The following is a 22,492-nucleotide window of genomic DNA, read 5'->3' as shown; positions in this document are numbered from 1 at the left end:
AGTTCGTTGAATTTCAAACTAATTAAAGTATTTATACAAAGACATTTTTAAAACAGTTCAATGACTTTTTAATTTCAGTCGAAAAGTGATTACAAATTTATGATGATTAAAGTATTAGTGTAATTTTGTGATTCGATATTCAAAAATTATTTTTTTTTTAAATATTATAAAATTTATTTATAAAATTCTTCTAAAAGCATATTCGCTCCACTGCCCACTGCGTGACCTTGAATGTTTTAATGGCGTACTTACAATGAGGGGTCACAGGAAAATATGTGAACTAACAATTTCATGTTGAATGCATCATATTTGTCCTATAAGGGCAGCTGCACGGTTCAATGTTGCCATTGTCATAATTTTAAAATTCCATAAAATATAATTAATGCCTTATGTTATGACTTTTAGTTTAATTTGCTAATTTGTTTGGAGTTATCAATTTAAATGGTAAGGAACTACTACTAGAACTCAGGTCATAAGTTGAAAATTAGGAGCTTGGGATTGAAACATTGACGACTTTCTGAAAAGATTAGAAAAAATTTTGCTACTTGGTAACCCTTAAAACTTTTAGGACTATAAAGTAAGACGGCCATAGACAACAAACGTAACCATAACTACTGATTGTTTCAATGTGGTCAAATATCGTCTATTGAAACATTGAAAAATTCTTTCAAATTTTTCCTTACACGCCTTCACAACACCTTCGATACAATGAACTCTGTTATCTTGAAAAAATTCGTATTTTACATAATAATTTTAAAAACTACGTAAGCAACAGATAAAATAGTTATAACCATAGACACGATAATCTTTAGGCACATAGTAGCGTGCCTGTAACAATATGTTACGAATAAATATTTCTTTTCTAAGAACAAAACTGAAATTTGTTCTTATTTAGCCATGCAACATGCAGACACACCATTTAATGTATATATAATTTTTATCTTTGACAGAGAATGCTATCTCTTTATCTGATTTCACAAACCTTATCAAACAAAGGAGGCTTAGGAGAAAACACAGAGAAGTCTAAATATTGTTCTTGCACAGAGTAGCTATAAAAATTTATAATTATTAAGACAAAATCACTTAATTTGAGATCTATAAAATTCATCCTACTATTTTACATCCTTTACTGTGTATCGAATTCTTCTCATCTTTCGTCTCTTTGCCTTTTTTTTTTTTAACTTTTAAACGTATATTTGGCTTTGGTTTCAAAAATATTAAACACGCATTGTTACAAGTACGTTTTCATTTGAGTAATTGTTATGTCTAGATGTCAACTTGTCAAACTCTTAACATGGTAAATAAGACGTTACTGATGCAAGGCCGTGAAATATAATAACTTCTATTCTCGTGTTACATAATGAAGACTAATTTACAAAGACACATTCCATTCCAGGCATTGATTAAAGCTCCGTGTTAATTTTAATTGTTAACAGTATGGTGCGTTTGGTTTTTGCTTCCACGTGTTTACATTAGTCCTGCTATTGTTATAGGGAACGTGATTCTTTTGTTTGACACAATAAATTACAACTTTGATCATATTTCAACACAAAATTTAAACTATACAGTTTAATTTATATGTTTTTGCTAGTTACATCCTGCTTGAAGGACCATTCTGTAATATTCAATCTTCGAAATATTTTGTCGATTTTTTTACAAGTTTAAAAAATAAAACAGTGTCGTAAAAATATTGTATACTTTGTTGTCATATTATACAACCTCAACCTTTTTCTATATATTATAGGTAACAAACTGGATCATTGTTAAAAAAAATTATCATCTGTATAAATATATCAACAATGTCCGAAATGTCATTTGGCGCTTATCTTTGTTGTTACAATGGACAGATAAAATTGTGAAAAAAATCCGTTTTATTGTGCGATGTGCGAAAATCTACATCAGTGCGAAACTGGCATCGTTACACTGAGCACTCCTGAGGTTTCTGACGTAAAATTCCACTACATTCTCCGTATCTCGCAGACGGATTTACTACTATTAAAATATTAAGACAATAAAATATGTAGCTTTGAAGTAAACAATATTATCGAGAGTTGATAACAGCATTCGTTCTGGAAGAAGATCGGGGTACGGTCGTGTACAATATTAGAAAAAATATTTATTTTGTGTTATTAATAATTTATTTTGCTACGAAAATGCCGTGGAGCCGGGAGAGGCGCGACGAACGTCGTCTCGCCTCGTAGTAGCCCGTGCGGACACTGCGTTTGCGACGCGAACTTGACGCGGCCAGATGTGAGTCGTGTGTCGAACAGTGTGCACGTGTTTTTAGTGACTCTGTGTCCAGCGAACCGCGCGCGATCCTGTCCCAACAGCCGGCGAATTCGCGCCATCGAGGTAAGTTTTACTAGGTTATGTAAACATTAGTTTAGTTTGTATTCATGATCGTGTAAACGTTCTGTTGTAAATGCAGCTCAATGTTTATGCGTATAACTCTGACAAGAGTTGCGATAAAAACTCAATACCTAATGTTTCAGGGCCTCGGTCTAACGTTCGTTGGTTGCAGTCTATAACATTCCTACGCTCAATTCTTGTTTTAGATTTACTGAAGTATTCTCTAAACGTTTATAAATTCCTGATGCTACTTAACTTTATGTATTGTGTTCATACATTGAACGAGTTTTATACGAAGCAATGGTTTTGTTAACTGGAATAAACAAGAATTAATTTTTGGTTACTGTACTGATCATTTGACACGAAAAATATTGTTTACATCATTTTTTTTAATGCTGTTACGTCCAGATTTACGGTAAAAGTACACTTGCCACTTTCATTTTACAAATTAAAAATCTCTCAAAGATAATTTTAATAGGATAGAGCGAAAAAAGTGCATTGTAAAATGCATTTTCACATTTCTAACTATCCAAAATGTGGCTTAATTGTTTGGTTTAAGAGTCTGACTGTCTTTATTTTGTTTATACATAACTAATTACTTACTTTCTTCACCTAATTTACTTATCAGAAACGCAGCCACAACATTGTGTTATAAACTAGTCCCAAGTAACTTAGTTCTAAGTTTTAAAAATTTTGTAAATTTTGTAGTACAAATTAAAGAATTCGAAACAACATTTTGTATCAAACACCTCGCCTGCAAATTATCAAATAAAAATAAATTCTAAGAACGTAGATAATTTGTAGAGCATTGCTAATGAGAACATATTTCAATATAATGGTAAATTTATTTACAAATAATTAACGCTGAATATGGTGTTTACAAAAATTATAGTACCCAATAAACATAATTTACAATCTTTGGAAGTCTTTTATTAATGTTTACATTCCAAAGAAAATGAATCTTGAACAAAGAGTTCTTACCTGGACTAAAACCGTCATATAACTGTAGGGTATCCATCTATCCGGTTTTTACTGGTTACATCCGACTAATAGAGTGAGAGGTCACGCATGTCTACTCTCTCTTTTACTTCGCGATAAATGCCAAGTTTGATTCCGGCGCATACGTTGTATTTTTAATTTTTATGTTCTTTACACAGACGTTACGTTTTTCTTAAACACTATAAGTCCAGTGGTTAGGTAATGCGGTTTGAAACGTACAGTGTTACGATCAAATACGTATAGATCAGAGAAATATACTCTTCTATTATTAGAAATACTTAATTGAAAATTTTTATGTAAAATTACCACTGATGCAATTGATAATATAAATTAATTATTAAATAAAACATGTACGTATCAATTTCTCTGTGACATAAGTGAAACACGATTAAAGATAACGTACCGTATGAAATCTTTGTCCTGTCCTTAGGGTCCTTCAAGAAGCGAGCTTATCACTATCTCAAAGGCCGGCAACGCATCAGCGGTTCCTCTGGTATTGCTGATGTGATATATATATACTATGCGTTGACGATAACATAAGATATGTGTGAAAAGACATGCAGTTAAGTAACACTCATATTCGAACTCACTTTTGACGCCTAATGTTTTATAAAATTTCTTTAAAACATAAACCTTTATTGTTTTTATAGTGGAAGGTGGTAGTTTAGACAAGCAAACGGTTACTTCGTTTCGCTAAAGTAAGGAAGTAATCGTTCCCATAGACAACTTTTAATAGACCCAGGAAGTACAGAATAATTATATTTCCTATACTCTATGATATTCATCAATTTACATTTAAATCAATAGAATTACATATTTTTATTATCACAAAGAATTATATATTTTTCTTACAATAATAATGTCAGTGTCGCAAATTGTAAATCAAAACAAGTTTAAACCAGATCGGAACACTTGGTTGTAGCCTATCAATAGTTACCTTCCTTCAAGTGAGGCCATCTAAGTACATTATGTTGAACAACCGCATATTTCTGCAGCAACGGAACTTTTTGCGGACAATTTAAGGCACTATAAAATGTTCGGTAAATATTGGTTCAATCACCGTTGGTTTCTGAGGCCAAAATCTTTGTGTAATACAAATCATCACTGTCATCTTTGACAAAACAGCGATAACAGTATGTTTTAAACGGGGATTTATGGTACGCGTCGATTAGCCCGCATCGTACGCACCGTTCGCACGGCCAGCAACGGATTTTAGTTTGCTATTTATGATTTAACACACCGCTGCATCAGCGCGCCGTACGCATCGAAAGACAAAGCAAATACATTTAATCCGTTCGTGCAGTCCCAGAAACCCACGGTAAGCCGCAGAATCTGACATTTGAGGAACAAAAGAAAATGACAAATTAATCTATACTTATATTAGTATAAAGGGGAAGAGTTTGTTTAAACGCGCTAATCTCAGGAACTAATGGTCCGATTTTGAAAATTGTTTTTTTTTATTGTATAGTGCATTTATAGAGGAAGGCTTTAGGCGTACATTATGCTGCGACAAAAAGTTTTTTTTAATTATTGCGTGAACAGAGTCGTGGGCGACAGCTACTTTTTGATATCTAGAAAAGGCGCAAAACCAAATTGTGTGCAGACATTCTCATTACATCTTTTGTAGTAAGCATATCAGACGTTGTCTTTGGTGATCTATTAATATTAATACAAGGTGATAAAAAAGAAATTATTACGATAAGATATCGTGTTTTTGTGACTAATATTAATGTATTATAATTCGGATTATACTGTTTAGTATAAAAACACGTGATTTCTTTCTTAACATTCCTAGCCATGCAAGATAATGCAAGGAAGTATAAAAATTTTTAAAGGTTCTGGTCTAGATCGAAAAGCCACCGGATTAAACAATGTTTTTGACCCTTTTGTCAATGTACTTCATGGAATTTTCATACTTGTGTTTTCCGTTAAGTTGCAGTTTGTTAGTAAAACAACGAGGCGAAATTGTGATGACCATGGATTAGTACATATAGGCTGTTGAGGTTGTGACTTTCAATAATATCGACTTATCATAATCCACGAAGGTTATTAAGTGAGAAATGCAAAACCAATCTTATCAAGGAATTAAAAAGCCATTGCTCTTTTATTAATTCAAATGATACTGTCATTTGTACGATAATACAATTTAGTGCATAGTAAATATCGACTGTGTTTATCACGTTTTTGGATAAAGATCTTAGATAAGACTAGCTATCACCCGAGACTTCGTCTGCGTGGGATTAATAAATAGATAGTAGCCGTTTCTGAGACCTAGTGAATATGCATATAAAATTTCCTAAAAATCGGTCAAGCCGATGCGATTAATATTTCTTCATTCAATAATATAAATGCCGTCCAGTCCACTTGCCTTCGAGATTTTTTGTGCGTTATTCTCATCTTGATAGAATAAGATTTTTTGCAGCCCTGTACCGGACCGTCCTTTTTGGAATTCTTTTTTTGTGTAAGGAATACGGTTCATTGTTACCTTTTATTTACAAAGCCTTAAAAGATAAAAGGTAAATAGTCTCATTCTAAAATATTCAAAACTCCCAACTAAACGGCAGTAATAAGTTTGAAATTTGATTAACAAAATCATTATGGATATCATAAGATTCAAATTTTATGTTAGCTCGGAGTTACTGTCCTCTCTCACTCAGCATCCCTTTATATCCTGCTTATAGTTAAAATTATATTGTACGCAGCATATCGTATGAATTTGCGAGCCGCCGTAAAATTTGCATGGTACTATACAGTTGGTGAATGCTTTAAAATAAAAGTTTACTAGGTAGCCCGTTGGTAAAATCTTACAATCTCTGTAGTATTTGAACTGAAGTAATTCGTTGAATCGTCTTGTCAAGTCTAGTCTTGTCAAGTGTTGAGTCGTCAACATATTCTTCTTAATCTTATATATAAAATTGTCGTGTCACAATTTTCGTACCCATACTGCTCCGAAACGGCTTGAATGATTCTCATGAAATTTTGTGAGCATATTGAGTAGGTCTGAGAATCGGCCAACATCTATTTTAATCCCGCGCGGACGGAGTCGCGGGCGACAGCTAGCTATATTATATAATATATGTGAATGTTTAGATGGATGGATGTTTTTTTGAAAGTATCTCGCGAAGGAGTCAAGGGATTTTGATGAAATTTAGCACACATGTAGAACATAGTCTGGAAGAACACATAGGCTAATTAAGTTAAGCACTTATTGCGTTTTTTTTTAATTCCGCGCGGAAGGTTTCGCGGGCGACAGCTACAAATAGATATAGAATCACTGGCATGACGTAAGCGTCGTATTACACGCACGCGTAAAAAGGCTTAAGCTTTATATCGTAAAACTGTGACTTCGGTTCAAATATAAAATCATTGTTTGATGACGTGAAACAAAAATGTAGTTTTTTTAAGTAATGTTTTATCCATGTATGAAGACCGCCATTAAAAAGTTTTTAACTCACTTTTCAAAAAAATGAGAGGGATGACGATATGTTTTTTGTACAATGTTTCGGCAGTGGAAACCTACTATAACTATATAGCTACCGATCCAATTTGATACTAATGTTGAAACAAAACTGAGCTCCAGATGCAAAAGCATATGAAAATAACCGACTTCGAGTTTGTAATTTATTAGCAAAACATTTGAAGGTACAGTCAGCATCAAAGTGAATTCTCCGGAATAGACTAAACATAGTGCTATATATATATTATTTAAATAATTAAAGGTACTGTTGCAATAATTGTGACTGCATTATAAAATCTAACAGCATGCTTTACTCATTAAATTTTTCTCATTTAATTGTGTTGTTGACTGTACTCCAGACATCGTATTGGAAGCAAATTTCCATACTATAAATATTAATTTTCGCTCCAGCTGCCTACTAAATATAAAGCGTACTTCCAAACCGTCAGGACTTACGTCAAAGGCGATGATAAAAATAACGTAGCATTTTGTGAAACGCCAACATTGGTTCTACGTTTCATTTCCATAAAAGTTCGTTTTAAAATTATTTTGCTCTTGAAAGTGTTTTCAACAATCTGGGAGGGAAACAGATGTCAAAATAATTATTTTGACACTTAGGGTTTTTGGCGCGCGCCTATGATTTTCTAATGTCACAATTACAAACCATAGACAAATAACGAAACTTTTATTGAACTAGGTAATTTATGGGATTGATAAAAATATTTGAAACGCATAGATAACCTTAATTTAATGTTTCAAGTTTATTTTTGACTGACGCATGAACTATTGAAATAAAATAAACACTAATTCACCTTATCCGTGACATTTTTAATTGAGTTAGATAAATTGCACGTGTTTTTATTCACATTTTAATACTGGAATGTGTATGCTGAAGGTAAAATTATAATTTTTTTCCTACTTCCATGCGCATAACGCATAGGAAATATGAAAAAAAAAGATTATGTTACGTAAAACGTTGGTAGTACTTCCTGCATGTCGCTAAGTAGGTCGCCGATCTTAAAGTATATGTTTGTAATACATATTTCTATTAATATAATCATAGATGTTTAACTGAATCTATACAATATTATTTCATAGCAGTCTTGGTACTAATTCCCACAATGTTTGACTAATTACCGAGCTAGGAGACCTTTAGTTAACATTTAGTATAAGAAAACTACACTAAGGAACTAAGTGACCATTTTAACAGATGATATCACCGTTAACTTATCTTTAAAAGTATCTCTTAGTGTATACTTAGTGACAGAAACGTACTTTCGCGCTAATCGAAATTATTGAAGAACAAACTCTAATAAGTCAAATATATTTTAAGTTTTTAATAATCTTTAAATTGCGTGTCTTTTCTAAAAGTAACTCTATCGCAATTTAACGAGAAATGCATTGAATTCTTTCAAACTATGACGTCATCGGTAATTAAGATACGGCTTATCTACTCGCACTGTGCATGCGTTTTGTTATATCGCACTTGTAAATCATTGTAATCCTGGCTCTAAGGAAATACGCATTTGTATGTAATTTGTGGCCTTTACATAAGTCAAAATAATAAAGAGCACAATAATACTGATCCACCAATATTAATATAATATAATCTTTATTATATTTTAAATATATACTTTATCCAAGGTCAACGACGCGTTGCGCGGGGCCTTCCTCCCGCATCCCGCTACACCTTAAATTGTGTTCTGTGCAACGACTCGCGCGAACATAAGAGCCTCGAAGATATTTGAAAACTACTATACTTGACTTTAGTATAGGGACTTTTTTCCGAAGGGCACATTTTATTGTACTCAGTGTCATATTTAACCTCAAATAATTTTTTTCATATCTTGTGATTTCTAGACAAGAAAAGACGAATAAAATATTGTTGTGTGTTTCCCATATGATGATTCAGTAGGCTATTTTAATACAGTTTTATTATTTTGCCATTTATGAAATACTGAGTCGAATCTATGTTTTTATGCTCAAAACTGACTATACCATTTTTGTATTTGTCCCTTTACCATTTCGTTTTGGTGCATTGCTCTTCATTGATAGAATAATTGTAAACAAAAATGTTCCTAGTCATTTTAAAATTGTCTTGTGACAGGGTCGATTCTGCGAAATATTGTAGTGAATCTGAAAGTACTTGCAGATACAAAGTTTTCATTATGTGTATTCGAGAATATTTTGCAAACTTCCGATAAATATCAAATTCATTGTAAAATAAACTTTAACATTATAGCCTAAAGTCTAAAATTGCATCGACGGCAGGACATTCTTTAACAAGCTGAGATGACCTCAGGTAAATGACCGTCGGGCTACAGGTAGTCGTGATAGCTCTATGTATTCCATATCTTACATAATTGCAGTGTCTGTCTGTGCACATAATTACTGCAGTATGCAATCTGTGGTAGCATTTTGTTGCATTGCAAAACACTGTTGTTATTTATACAGTAACTAGTTGTCACACGCGACTCTCTCCGCGCGGGATTACAACTAAACTTAATAAGTAGCTTATGTTTTCTTAAAGGTTATGTTCTACACCTGTGCCAAATTTAATCAAGATCCGTTCTGCCGTTGTGGAGATACATTTTAACATCCATCCGTACACTGTAACCCGTTTCAAATGAAGACTTTATGCTTTTAACTAAAGGTCGATTTTTATACAAGTAATTATATTCATAAGAAATTGCATGCCAAAGTTCAGTTTTGTTTCTTACTAAGAACGTAAAATATACACAAAACTATAGTAATTATACTTTGATGTTAGATTTTTGCAACAATGCATTTATATTTATGAATTCATGAAACGTGACTTTTACGCTTTTACAAACAGTGTGTTGCCAATAAAATGTAATATAACAATGCTGTTTAGTTATTCTGTGCATAAGTTAATTTTATCGAGGAGTATTACACTGCATAATAGCATACACGGTTCTACAAAATAAGTTTATTACCGTGGTATTCCACTGCCACTGAGATAAACTTCATGGACTGTAAATATTCATGGCAATTTTACTATTTTTCGTAGATAAAAAATATTTTACATTTTATTGGACATCAAAGCATCGTATCGTGTATAAGTCTTTTCAAATATCTTGGCTGCTCAAGGTCATCGCCGCGCTGAGCATTGCCCTCCCCCCGCACCCCGCAATTTTTTTAATTGTCCCTCTTCTGTCTGTCCGCAAATTCGCCTTCGTTCCGAAACGGCTCTACCGATTTTAACAGGACTTTTACTGGAAGGTAGCTTATGTTTGCGCGAGTAGCCTTTTTATTTTTTACTTCGCGCTGATGAAGTCGCGGACAACAGTTAGTATCTATTAAAGAGTAATCGACACGTAAGTGCAAGCATAGAGAGTGTGTTTGAATTGAATACAGTAGCATCTGCATACGAAACAATTCCATGACGAATCTTAATGATTACGTCATCTGCGATATTGAACGCTGAGTGCTTGCATTCTAAATACATATTTATTTTACTTTAATTAAAACGCGTAACACGATCCGTTCAATGAGACCATAGACGAAAAGAGTTACATCTTACATCTCCATATAAGATGTAACTTTATTCGTTAGATGAATCGGCTCTAAGCCTTTGCCTTTTAAAATATCCCCATGGGTTTCCCCATCTGAAACACTTTTGTGCAAAAACATGTTGCATTCCTCGTTCTTCTTGATAACAGTAAGCTAACAATATATTTTACACATGTTTCTGGTAATGGAAACTCTGTTACAAATGGTATATAACATCAGGTATTTAATTTATATAAGAGGCCATAAAAACACGAACGCGTCATTGTTATTTGTCGTGTAATAACGAACGAATGGCATCCAATAAACTGATAAGACATTTTAATCTGATGTTATGTCCGACATAGTATCCTTAGGTTTTATTTATAGACATTACTTTTCTAATTTATTTTTTATCGAAATTAAATACACTATTGTGTCAAGATTAACGTCTCTTTATTGTGGTACTCGATAAATAATCATTTTAACGCAATGGCTTCAAGAATTTTATTTCCCTACGCGGCAGTCTTTTACTTAACTACAGCTGTACAGCTTTTGGCTATTTGGATTTACACACTGTCATTATTTAAAAGGAAATTAAGCCAATGACTATTTAGTAATGGTAGAGAATTTAGGAATGGACGTCATTATGCAAAAATGTACGGAATCGGATGTAAATACGATAATATATCGTAACTATTGTAAATCAATTTTTGAAATATCTATTAATGATTGGGTTCAACTGGACAATTAACGGTGGCACGTTTCCATTGTAGATGTGACGTTCAATTGGAATTAATAAGTACTATTCAAATGTGGTGCCCTTTCTCGATGCATCGACGTCACTATGTTCCATGTCCAGTAGCTGTCAAGATTATCGTCCTTCATAGATAACTAAAGAGCTATCTATTCCACGTATAATAAAAAACTGTGCCTAAGTGTTATTTCAGACTGTACTCAACAAAATGTCATCTAGATCCGGCCTTGCTAGAATTTTGCTTTCACAATGTTAGTTTCAGGTACTTTTTTGTATTTCTATTATGAATTAGGTTTGCCAACTTGTTTAAGGCCGCCACAAAATTGAAGGTTAGACTATTCTAAACAGTCTTAATTTTGTCTTCTCAGTTTAAACCTTTTACGTCACAATGACATCAGCAAACTGTTTGTTGTTGACTGTTTATTTAACGAAATTTTTGGTCTCTCGAGAGCTGCGGGATTGGGAATCGTCTGCCAAATGACGTCAGACACAAAACTGTCTCGTTTACCTCTATTTTCGTTCGTCGCCTTGGGATTCTTCCGAGACCAGATGCATGTCGCCAGACATTTCACTGTCATAATGTTATTTGCGATCAGGGATTTACGTTTTTTCTTGACCACTGAGTTTATAGTCTACTAAATATTACAATTGTTGGTTTTTTTTTGCGGCGGAGTAAGCCAAGTTTTAATTCAAATAAGAAAATGATCCTATATACGTCTGCAATAGCTCGATCGAAAAAAGTCTTCGAAAAAAACGATATTTTTTTTTTATTTCACTTTCTATTATTCGAGATATAAATCAATATCTCTTATCATTGATAACGATAAATCGAGGTGACAACCATCGATCATAATCAGATGATGATACGTGTATTCGATACTAATAAACAGGTGAAACAAAGTTATTTCACCTTTGAAATTGAAGAAACATTAAAATACTTTGTTTTCATACAAACATTGCTATCGAAATGGAACACCACACCCTTGTTATAACACCAATGAAGTTGCAATGAACCTTAGAAGCTATGTAACAACTATAAAGTTCAAACATTTGCATCAATAATTTTTCATTCTAATGCACATATATGACCTCTTTTTGAAACCTAGAAGCTAGAAACGTCCAACTCAACTCTATAAATGGTCTGGCTATAAGACCTAGTATTTTGTGCCTATTTGATATTCGCCATTTTGGCGCTGATTGTAATGATTCGGAGCGGTGGTGTGTACACGAACTAATAATACAGATAGATTTTTATGTCACGTAACATCAACCGACGCATTCGAATTGGAACTAAGCAAAAGTTGTCATTTCCAAACAATCACCTGTCCATTTATAATGGTCAATGATATGTACCGTTTACGTTTATGAACGGTAATTTCGTTTATGATAATTTACTGCAGTCGATTGCGCGTAATGTATTGGACTCTGGAAGTAACTGTTCGTTACTGGCCAGTATTGGATTGCGGTTGACCCAGTTGTGTCGCATCCTGTTTACGTTGTCAATTCATAGATTGCTGGCCTATGCGTTATTATAAACAGGAATCTATCTCTCTTATAAATATCATACAGATCTGTTCAATCGTTGTGATAGTAACAAACATCCGTCCATCCATAAATTGGATTTATAATATTAACAATAATTACTATTGCCTTGAATCAGCATGTATAATGTATTGTTTAATCGAATTAGTACAAGGTATTGATGAAATTAATCATATTATTACGCTATCGTTTCCGTTGAAATTGACACGGAAAATATTATTTTCTTTAGTGTTACGTTTGCAAATTTCAATGTACTAAAATTGTAGGTGATGAAAGATAACAGGAAATTATATAAATATTAAATATAAGTACCTTTATTTATGCAATTCTTTCACTTAGTAACAAATAATGCAGATACGGTACTTTATTGCTTAGTAACAATTAAGTTATATACTGTAATTAACATTGTGTAGAAGCAATTAAGCGGCGATGGTTGTCTGTTGTTTTTTTTTACTTTTTCTTCTTTTCTTTCAAAAAAGGGTTGACCTTAAGTGACTCTTCCATTAGTTATTTAAGTAGACTTTAAAATAGTGCTAGTGTATATTGGTTTGATGTTATTTAAATTACTAGCTTTCGCATGCGATTCTATACGCATGAAATTAAAAAAAAAACTTAGTAACCTTTGTGTTCTTCTAGACTATGTTTTCCATCTATACCTTTCAGTGAGATTCATGCAGCCGTTCTGGATATAACTTCTAAATATCCATCCTAAATATTCGCATTTATAATATTAGTAAGACTAATTTGGATGTTTCTGTTTAAAATTTAAGTTTAAACACAATGCATCTGTGTAAATATTAACAAGCGTAACGATATTCATATATGAACGACACATTTATCATAATGATTGGCTTGGTCAAATTAATGTTATGCGCGCGCAACGATCCGCCATTTTATAGAGCGCTTTGTCGCTGATTGTCCATTGTCAGGCGCACAGAGTATGCAAACAATTTAGTTATGTTACGCCAAAGTGAATACAAAACATAAATGCATTTCGGATTTGCTATTGTCATGTGACCGTTTGGCGAGAATTCCGATAATTAGACGTAGCTTGAATTACATTTTCTTCGTCTTTCGGGTTCCCACTGTTATATACATTTTTACAAGGGGAAAATATTTGTAATGCAATAGTAAACTTGGCAGATTCGAGTCAAATATGTATAAGTCTCAAGCTCCAGGGATAATAAACCAATGGCAAGCGTTACAATATTTTGGTCATGCGATTGATCACAACTTATTTTGATTAAATTTGAGGAGCGAATATGATCCCTTTGCAACAAAATGTTTACAATAGTTACTTACTGCGTTGGCGCAATGACCCTAAATGGGATACTGTTAGTTACAAAGTCAAAATTCTAAAATGATGGCAAATCTATGATCTTTAGAAACATTTCTTTAGAAAAATAGCGTTGATTTGTAAACGTTCGCCATTCCTGTCCCACTCCTTTCATGTTTGTGGATAATAGCGGTCCAGTTACATAATGAATGCTTTCTTTTCAACGACATCCGGCCTCCGTGAGATATATTTAAACAAATGCGTTGTCTTTTGCAAGAACGTGTCATTTTCGCTAAATTAAATTCTGGATTATAGCCAATGGCGGTGCGATTTGTTGATGAAATTTGGTCTAGATTACGTAAACTGGCGTCTGGCTGACGTGGGTTAAAAATGGACCTATTTGCGGTCGAATTCTGGCTTTGGCACTGCGATGAACTGTGGTGAGGGATATGAACTGCGCAAGACCTTATTACTTTGATGTTACTAATTAAATTCTGTTGGAACACATATCCTTCAAGGTAGAGATTGTTTTCGACGTGTAATATAAGCGAAAAAAAAATGGCGCCAATTGTTGATAGTAATATGTGTTTTCACGACCTTGCGACACGACGCCTAGACCGACTGTGAAATGATAGTTTTTTTTTGTGACTGAGTAGTCACTGTTTGCCTTGAGGCATTTACAGCTTCACCGGGCTTGAGGTGGCCGAGCGCAGATGGCACTTAGCCTGAACCTCGAAGTGATAGTTGACAAAATACGTCTTATAAACTGTTTTACGATATTCATTTCGTAGTTAGAGATACTATCTCGCAGATGTCTAGAATTAATCATCTAATAAATTTTGGATGTATGTATGGATGGATGTTAGAAAGTATCTCTGCACCGGCTGCATAGTTTTTTTTTTATAGGAGATGGGGGCAAACGAGCAACGAATCGACTAAAATATCGCTGAAATTTGACATAGAAGTGGACCATATTCTGGAAGAACACATAGGCTACTAATTATTTTTTTAATTCCGCGCAGATGCAGTCGTGGCGACAGTTAACATCATATATTTATAGTGTCATTTAAGTTTATTAATCAAACAAAAATTGTCACATCCTCCTCTATTTGTCTTCTCATCTAGTAGTCGTAAATGTTGACTTATTAGGAATTGCAGACGTTAGAAAGCAGCGTGCTACGTGCAGTGACGCACCCCGTTTGTCCATAATTTATCTGATACGATATCTATTGAAGTGCTCATGAGAAAATCAATACCCCTGATTGAGGTTTTTGGTAACGGAATAGCGTTTTTTTTGCAGTATTAACTCAGACGGACAATAGACCTGAAGTCTTACAAGCAAGTATATTATTTAATAATTAGATTTAATATTTATGTTTCTTTTTTCTATGTTTTCATGAAACATAAAGCTTAGTTAACCTGTATGTTTGGAATAGGGTTTCTAAGACTATAATCTCGGTTTAAATGATAGTTTTATTTCTGTTTTGTCAAAGATTAATATAGCCATCAATGACAGAGATGACGATATGGTTTATACAGAGACTTTGGTCTCAGAAATCCACGGTTAGATGGTCAAAAGTGTCATAAATAGCTTCTTACATATGTTACCGCTCGCTTAGTTGTCACTAAGGAAAGCTCTTAGTGCAGATTTAGTGTAAGAAATCTACACTAATTGTACGTAAATATCCGTGAAAGACTCTGAGTGTGATAGTAAATATTGATTTGAAGTTATGTACTGTTTTCACAATACGGTACTTATAGACTTATATGACAATTTAATGTACAGTTCCTTGAAAAAATACTAAGTGAGTCGTGGAAAAAAACCACAACAAGGAATCGAATGAATGACTAAACGATCAATGTAAAATATAGAATGTCCTATCCTTGTTAATGCAATTTGTACTTTATGTCTATGTACATACAGTCTTATTTGAAATGCACATTGTTATGTTATTATATCATTCTTTTTTTATATTTTTCAACTATAAATCAACGTCTGGATATCTCGCGAGGTTTGAATATTTAAACAAAATGAATTTAATGTAACTAATTTGCATCTCTTAAATTTATAGTATTTTAGTCTTTAAGTATAGATAAACGGACTAGGCAGAGTCGCTATTGTACTAAATGAATAAATCTTGTTTATGTTCTTTATAATATGAACACACAAAACTAGCTCACAATCTAGCAAGTTTAAGCTTATACGTATTTATTTGAAAGAGGAGAACGTGCGCGCTTGACTGATCCTTTCTATTAAAAGTCAAAGTAATTAACACATGTAGAAAAAACTAAACACTTATTAAGAAATTGACTTTAAGTAAACATAAATAAATGTGAACTTCTGATATTGTTTTCGTGAATGCAAGTTGTTTTTTTTTTATTTTGTTTAAAAAGTTGTTCATTCCGGTGGACTGACCTTTTCAAGGAAACTAAAGAGATTGTGATGTATATTTCGTACTTTCTGTTCACTTTAATTATATTTGTATAACATCTATCTATCTCATTAAGCGTATAAATAGACTAGGATTTTCTTCGTTGTTTAAACTGAAATATAATGATAACAAACATAACAAAACATTATAAAATTATTGACTACAGTAAAAGAAATATTAAAAAAAAATAAAATTCTATTAAAAATATCGTCCGTAATGAAAGTTAACGTCTGCTTACTCCATTTGAAATGGAAAGTTCCAGACGGTTCGAAGCAAAACTTGAATTAAATCTAAGCGTGAAAGAGACAACAGTATCTAATCAGTATACATTCATAAGTTAGCGAAGCTGCGGGGTCATTGACCTAAGAGTCAAGGCCACAGAATCTAGGCGAACACGTTCGTCTTTGAAGCGTCCTTCATTATTGATAATATTAATTGTAATAGTTTATTTATTTGTTTACATGATTTATAAAAATTTAATATTAAAAAAGAGTTTTGTAAATATTCATCATTATTTTTAATTAGGTAATTTTACGTATGTGGTAAACTGGTAAAGTAAATTTTAACGCCATCTAGTGGTAAGTGATTGTACTAAAAGTTGATATTTTAAACAAAATGCAGTTGAAGAATAATGACGAATGCGGAAATGTAATACGTAATTTAATCACAAGCTTCATTAAAATAAATAGAAGATTGCACTCCACATTTGCTTGAAATGCTCTTTTCTTTACCCAAATATGTAATACAAAGATAAATTTTATCAGTTTTCTACCAAATGTGACAGCGTATAAGCCTACCTTTATTTTCACCGTACGATAATTATAATCTTTTTGAGATAATTTACAAAATTTAAAAACCATCGTTTTATTTGTTCCAGATTTTCACCCAGTTCGCAGCAGTTGAAATGTTGCCGACACCAAAACTTTAATTCCTTATGTCAAGAACGTACACGACGTTTTTAACCCAAACGTGCCATAACTTAGAAAGTGTGTTTTTCAAAGGTGAGCAATCGAGGACTAGCCGGTCCTTGATGAACCCGACAACCCACAACCCTTGCGCTCGTACCCTTTGCATCTCGAAGAAGCCTTGTCGTTACTCCGCCAGAGATCCTAGATTAAGACATTGGTCGAGAGAACTAATCGTATCCTCAACGTAGACGGATACTCCCTTTTGGATTTTTTAAATCCAATATCGGTTTTCGCTGACGTCCCACAGAGGGCGCGAAAAGAGACACCGGTAGTACATTGCGTACTTAGGCTCGTACTTAAGAGGGGCTCCGCGAGCGACTAATGGAATCGCAAAGAGCCTACGCTAATGGAATCGCCGGTAAAGATAAAGCGTTCAACCATGAACACAAAGTACCGTCTGAAGAGGAGAAGACTACGTCACCTCTCCTCATTAGGTCTGATGACGCAAAGCTAAAGACCTCCATTGACGATGGAAGGCACGGAGCGAACGAGATAAAAGCGTCTAAGAATGATTTGAATACAGTGAATTCTATGAAGACGGACGGAGACGATGAGAAAAAATCGAATCACCTTTCCGTAAGTTATAGCAAAGATGAGAATAATGAAGACGACACGAAGTCGACTAATGAAGGCGTCAAGTTCTTGGGTTTGGGTGATGCTGACAGCATTTGCTCGAGCAAGGCGTCAGTGGAGCAGCCACCCGAGATCCCCGACGGCGGCTGGGGATGGGTCGTGGTGGCGTCCTCCTTCCTCATCGCTACCGTGGCCGACGGCCTCGCCTTTTCCTACGGTCTCATGCACAACGAGTTCGTGGGATTCTTCAAAAAGAGCGAAGCTAAAACTTCGCTAATTGGAAGCTTGTTCATTTCTGTTCCACTTATCGCGGGCCCCATAATGAGTGCCCTAGTGGACAGGTACGGATGTCGGAGTATGACAATTGTGGGTGGCGTCACCGCAACCGTTGGATTTGTGGCCGCCGCGTTCTGTAATTCTGTGGAGACGCTATATGTCACGTACGGTATCATCGCAGGCTTGGGCATGGGGTTACTGTACGTCACGGCCGTTGTTTCGATAGCCTACTGGTTCGAGAAACGTCGAAATTTAGCAGTAGGTTTGGGATCTTGCGGGGTCGGGTTCGGAACCTTTATCTACTCTCCCTTAACTACGTACTTATTGGAAGCATTCGGGTGGAGGGGAGCGCTTCTTTTGCTCGCCGGTACGGTACTTAACGTCTGCGTATGCGGTGCTGTTATGAGAGATCCTGAATGGTTGATCTTGGAACAGAAGAAAACCAGACAATTGAGTAAAGCGAAACGAGCTTCTAGTTTTATGTCCGTGTCAGCGAAATCGGGAGGCGGCGAATCCGTCTACCCGGGCGTGGAGGAATTGAAAACATTGATGAAAAGCGGGGAAACACCGGAGTATATTCTAACGACCTTAGTAGCATCTATCGCTCAATCGGAATCTTTGGAAGCTGCTACAAAGATGAATGCGGATCTTTCGCAACATAACAAAGTGAGTTCTGTCATAAATCTTCCTACATTCTTACGTCAAAGTGAAAAGGTGCCAGCTGAAGTTTTGGATCAATTGGTAGCGAATAAACGCCTGTATAACATAATTTTAACGAACTATCCTTCTCTGCTGGCTCTGCGAAGCAACTCTGAGCAGAAGCTGGCCATCGAACCGGTGCCTGAAGTGTCGAAGGCGAAACCAGTGATGATGTCAATGAAACTGAAGCTTAACAAGAAGAAGGAAAAGAAAGCTTTCGAGACGAAACTGGATCAGGTTCGTGATCAATTGCTACAGCCGATACCAGAGAACAAGCCGGCCATAATTGCGCCAAGGAATGATCGCCAGGATTGGTTTACGAGGCAGTTCCACACGGACCACCACTACCTGCGAGACATTAGGGTGCACAGAAACTCAATTATGCATCGTGGTGCCATGATGAACATCGCCAAATACAAGTTGCGCGCGTCTTCTTGTCCAGATATATACAGGAACTCTATGTGGTCTGTAGAAGATCAAGAAGAAAAGGTACGTAATTTTCAATACTATCCCCTTTTGATTAAAATAAGTATTTAAATTTTATTCCTTTTAAGTGTCATTTTTGCACAAAGAAAGCGACGAAGGTTCACCTAATTTTAAGTGATTAGATATCGACATTTAGAAAACTACAGCATTGCCAACCTTTACATAAAAATGAAAAGAGAGGTGAATGAGAAAGATTACTGCCACTAAACAAAATGAACCCGGACACAACAATGTATGTTTATTTATACAAGCTACAGTTATCATCCGTACATAATGTTATCTAAACTTTTAACCCAGAAGTAATAGGTTTTTATTTTTTATTTATTTTCAGACAAGAACACAACGTTTCCTTACCATGCTCAACAAGACATTTGATTTTAATATGTTCACTGAGTTTCATTTTTTGATGATGAATATATCAACTCTGGTGCTCTTCATTTGGTTCATTGTACCGTACTTCTATATAGCTAACTTTATGACGATGAATGGATTTTCTGAAACACAAGGCTCCCTTATGCTCAGTATATTTGGTGTTGCCACTATTATTGGCATTGTAAGTATTAACAAAATTATTTTCTATTACATATACATAAATACATATGTATTTATTAAAAAAAAGCAGCAGATCGCATAGTCATCCAAAACATAGTTACGTATTTTAGACATTAAACAAATATAAATATTGAAAAAATAGATTTAATTAACTTTAGACAGTATTTATGTCGGAACGACTAGTCTTAACATATTGTTAAATATTTAAAAACTGTCACCAGCCTAAAAATAAATAAATGATGTCAGACATTTTGTGCCTACATAAATGTACATCATCTCTTATAATACAGATGCTGTTTATATAGATGTATATTTAAAATTACTGTTGCCTGTGATAAGATTGTGTGCTATCACGTATGTTAATCTTTTGTTGACAGTTGTAATACAATGCTCATAAAGTTTTTGTATGATTGACAATAAAAAACGCAATGCAGATTTACAATGTTGCTTGATCAATAAAAAATTGTCTATGGTACATATGTGGACTGGCAATAATTTTCTAAATATTATCTGTGATGCCTAATAACAGATAATATATCTATAAAGACAGAGAGAGACAGATAAATCACATCACAACAGATTAAATTAGGGTAGGCTCCGAGCCCCTCGGTGGGGACGTATAGTGAGCTGATGATGATAATCTGTGTTGCTCACATATTTAAACGCCTCAAGTTACTATTGTATATGCAACTCCAAGGACGAATATATTATTATTATTATTTAGCCGAATTATTAATTTACTATTGCTATTAACCCAATTGATGTCAATGTGATGAAACGCTTCAATTTATAACAGTATGTTCTAAACATAGATTTGGACATAAAGTTTTGAGTAAAATAAATTAGTAACTACAAAAAATATTTATTTTTAACTAAAGTAATATTTACTTATATATTTGTTTAGGGTTATAAAAGATTACGTTTGTTAAGGTTACAAACATAGTTACACGTGGCGTTTGATTTCCGCGGTATCATCAAAACTAGACACACCTTTGTGATAATTTGTTTAACCGAGATTGTATTTTACAATCTTATCTGTGTTGTTTGATTACAGGTCGGTCTCGGTTGGATGGGAGATTTGCCTTGGGTGAATGTGACGAAGACCTATGCATTATGTCTCATTGTTTGCGGATTCACAATACTGCTGTTTCCAATTTTAATTCGTGTGACTGACGCTAATGAAACTTATAGTTTTTACATCCTGGCGCTGAATGCAGTGATATTTGGCTTGACATTCTCCAGCTCTTATTCGTATACACCCAGCATCCTCGTTGAATTAATCGCTCTCGAGCGTTTCACGATGGCTTATGGTCTGGTGCTGTTATGTCAGGGATTGGGACATCTCATTGGCCCACCTATGGCTGGTGAGTTTACTTTTTCATAGTTCTTAACAGTTCTCAGTTTGAATTATACTTAGGAATATCTTATTCCTTATAGCTTATAGAATAGTTTAGGCTTTAGTTGAAATGTCGACCCTATTTCACTAATATTATATATGCGTATGTTTCGATGTTTGGTAATGTGGAGTTTGGCATAGTATTTTAATTCCGCGTGGACAGAGTTGAGGGAGACAGCTAGTTTATCATAAAGTAATTAATTTGAAGACTACATTACTTTAAATTAATTTTTTTTGTTCTTAGGTGCTCTAAAAGACAGAACTGGATATTGGGATGCGGCGTTCTACGTGGCCGGTATATGGGTGGTTGTCTCTGGTCTGCTCGTCGGAGTGATACCATATACAAAAAACTTCCGTATCTGTGGCAATGCACCGCTCGCGAAGGATGCCGCCGGAGAACCAGACCCCGGAATTAAAATTATTATAGCCCATTAGTATTATAAGATAGAATTAAAAACTCTTTGCTATGTGCTTTTTGACACTGCGATTTTTTACGATAGTTTAATTGTGTTTTACTCGATATTTAGAAATAAAGTGTGAAAATATACTTAAAATATTTATGTAATCTTATTTGATAGTTTGTATACTATAATTACAAATTTATTTATTCATACATAATTATTACACGTATACAGTACGTGTTTTAATATATTTCTAATAGAATAGTTAAGATTTTTGAAAATACATACTGTACCTTTTTTTCCGAAAAAAAAATAACCAAATTCTTGCCACATAAATACCAATTTATTTATAATTAATCAGTCCATTTCAACTTGTGTTAGAAATTTTGAAGTATTGTAGTTTAAGATCATCGAAAAATCTACCTATGTGTATGAGTTTTTATGGTTTGGTAGATTTTTCTTGTTCTAGGTTTATTTGACATTAAATTTTCATGAATTACATTTGAATTGCTTTTATTTCATTCTTCAACAGTATATTGCAAATCTCCAGTAACATGGCAAGTAACCTCCAGTAAATTTTCCTTGTGATCCGTTGTCCTTAATAGACTTCGAATTTTGTAAGTTGCTGTGTTTAGAGCCTGGTGAAACATCATGGCCACGTGAGATTTTAAACCGTTATCAAAATGAGTTAAGCCATGAGTTGATTTTTCATTGCAGGGAAGAATTTGAAAACAGATTTAAACTGAAATAAAACGAATAAATCAAGAAATATATATTTTTAGCTATAACGCATTGATATCGGATATAAAAATAGATTAT

General features: G+C 34.1%; 1 protein-coding gene across 1 annotated transcript; it reads left to right on the top strand.

The window, feature by feature from the left end:
- Positions 1-1,828: 1,828 nt before the first annotated feature.
- On the top strand, positions 1,829-21,820 carry LOC106121278 (monocarboxylate transporter 14). Its single transcript, XM_013316864.1, has 5 exons — positions 1,829-2,352; positions 17,200-19,327; positions 19,656-19,877; positions 20,931-21,240; positions 21,517-21,820. The coding sequence occupies exons 2-5, from the start codon at positions 17,612-17,614 to the stop codon at positions 21,705-21,707; spliced, it is 2,439 nt and encodes an 812-aa protein (XP_013172318.1). The 5' UTR covers positions 1,829-2,352; positions 17,200-17,611; the 3' UTR covers positions 21,708-21,820.
- Positions 21,821-22,492: the final 672 nt, after the last annotated feature.

This window comes from Papilio xuthus, unplaced genomic scaffold, assembly GCF_000836235.2.
Source record: "Papilio xuthus unplaced genomic scaffold, Pxut_1.1 DF826945.1, whole genome shotgun sequence".
In the NCBI taxonomy this organism is placed as follows: Eukaryota; Metazoa; Arthropoda; class Insecta; order Lepidoptera; family Papilionidae; genus Papilio; species Papilio xuthus.
Note: the sequence above shows the minus strand (reverse complement) of the source record. Positions and strands in the feature narration are given on the sequence as shown.

Bases quoted from the DNA above. Each gene is read 5' to 3' on its own strand.
- LOC106121278 (XM_013316864.1), top strand. From the start codon at position 17,612: ATGGAATCGCAAAGAGCCTACGCTAATGGAATCGCCGGTAAAGATAAA. The intron at 19,328-19,655 runs GTACGTAATTTT...ATTTATTTTCAG, and splicing joins TAGAAGATCAAGAAGAAAAG to ACAAGAACACAACGTTTCCT. The intron at 19,878-20,930 runs GTAAGTATTAAC...GTTTGATTACAG, and splicing joins TTGCCACTATTATTGGCATT to GTCGGTCTCGGTTGGATGGG.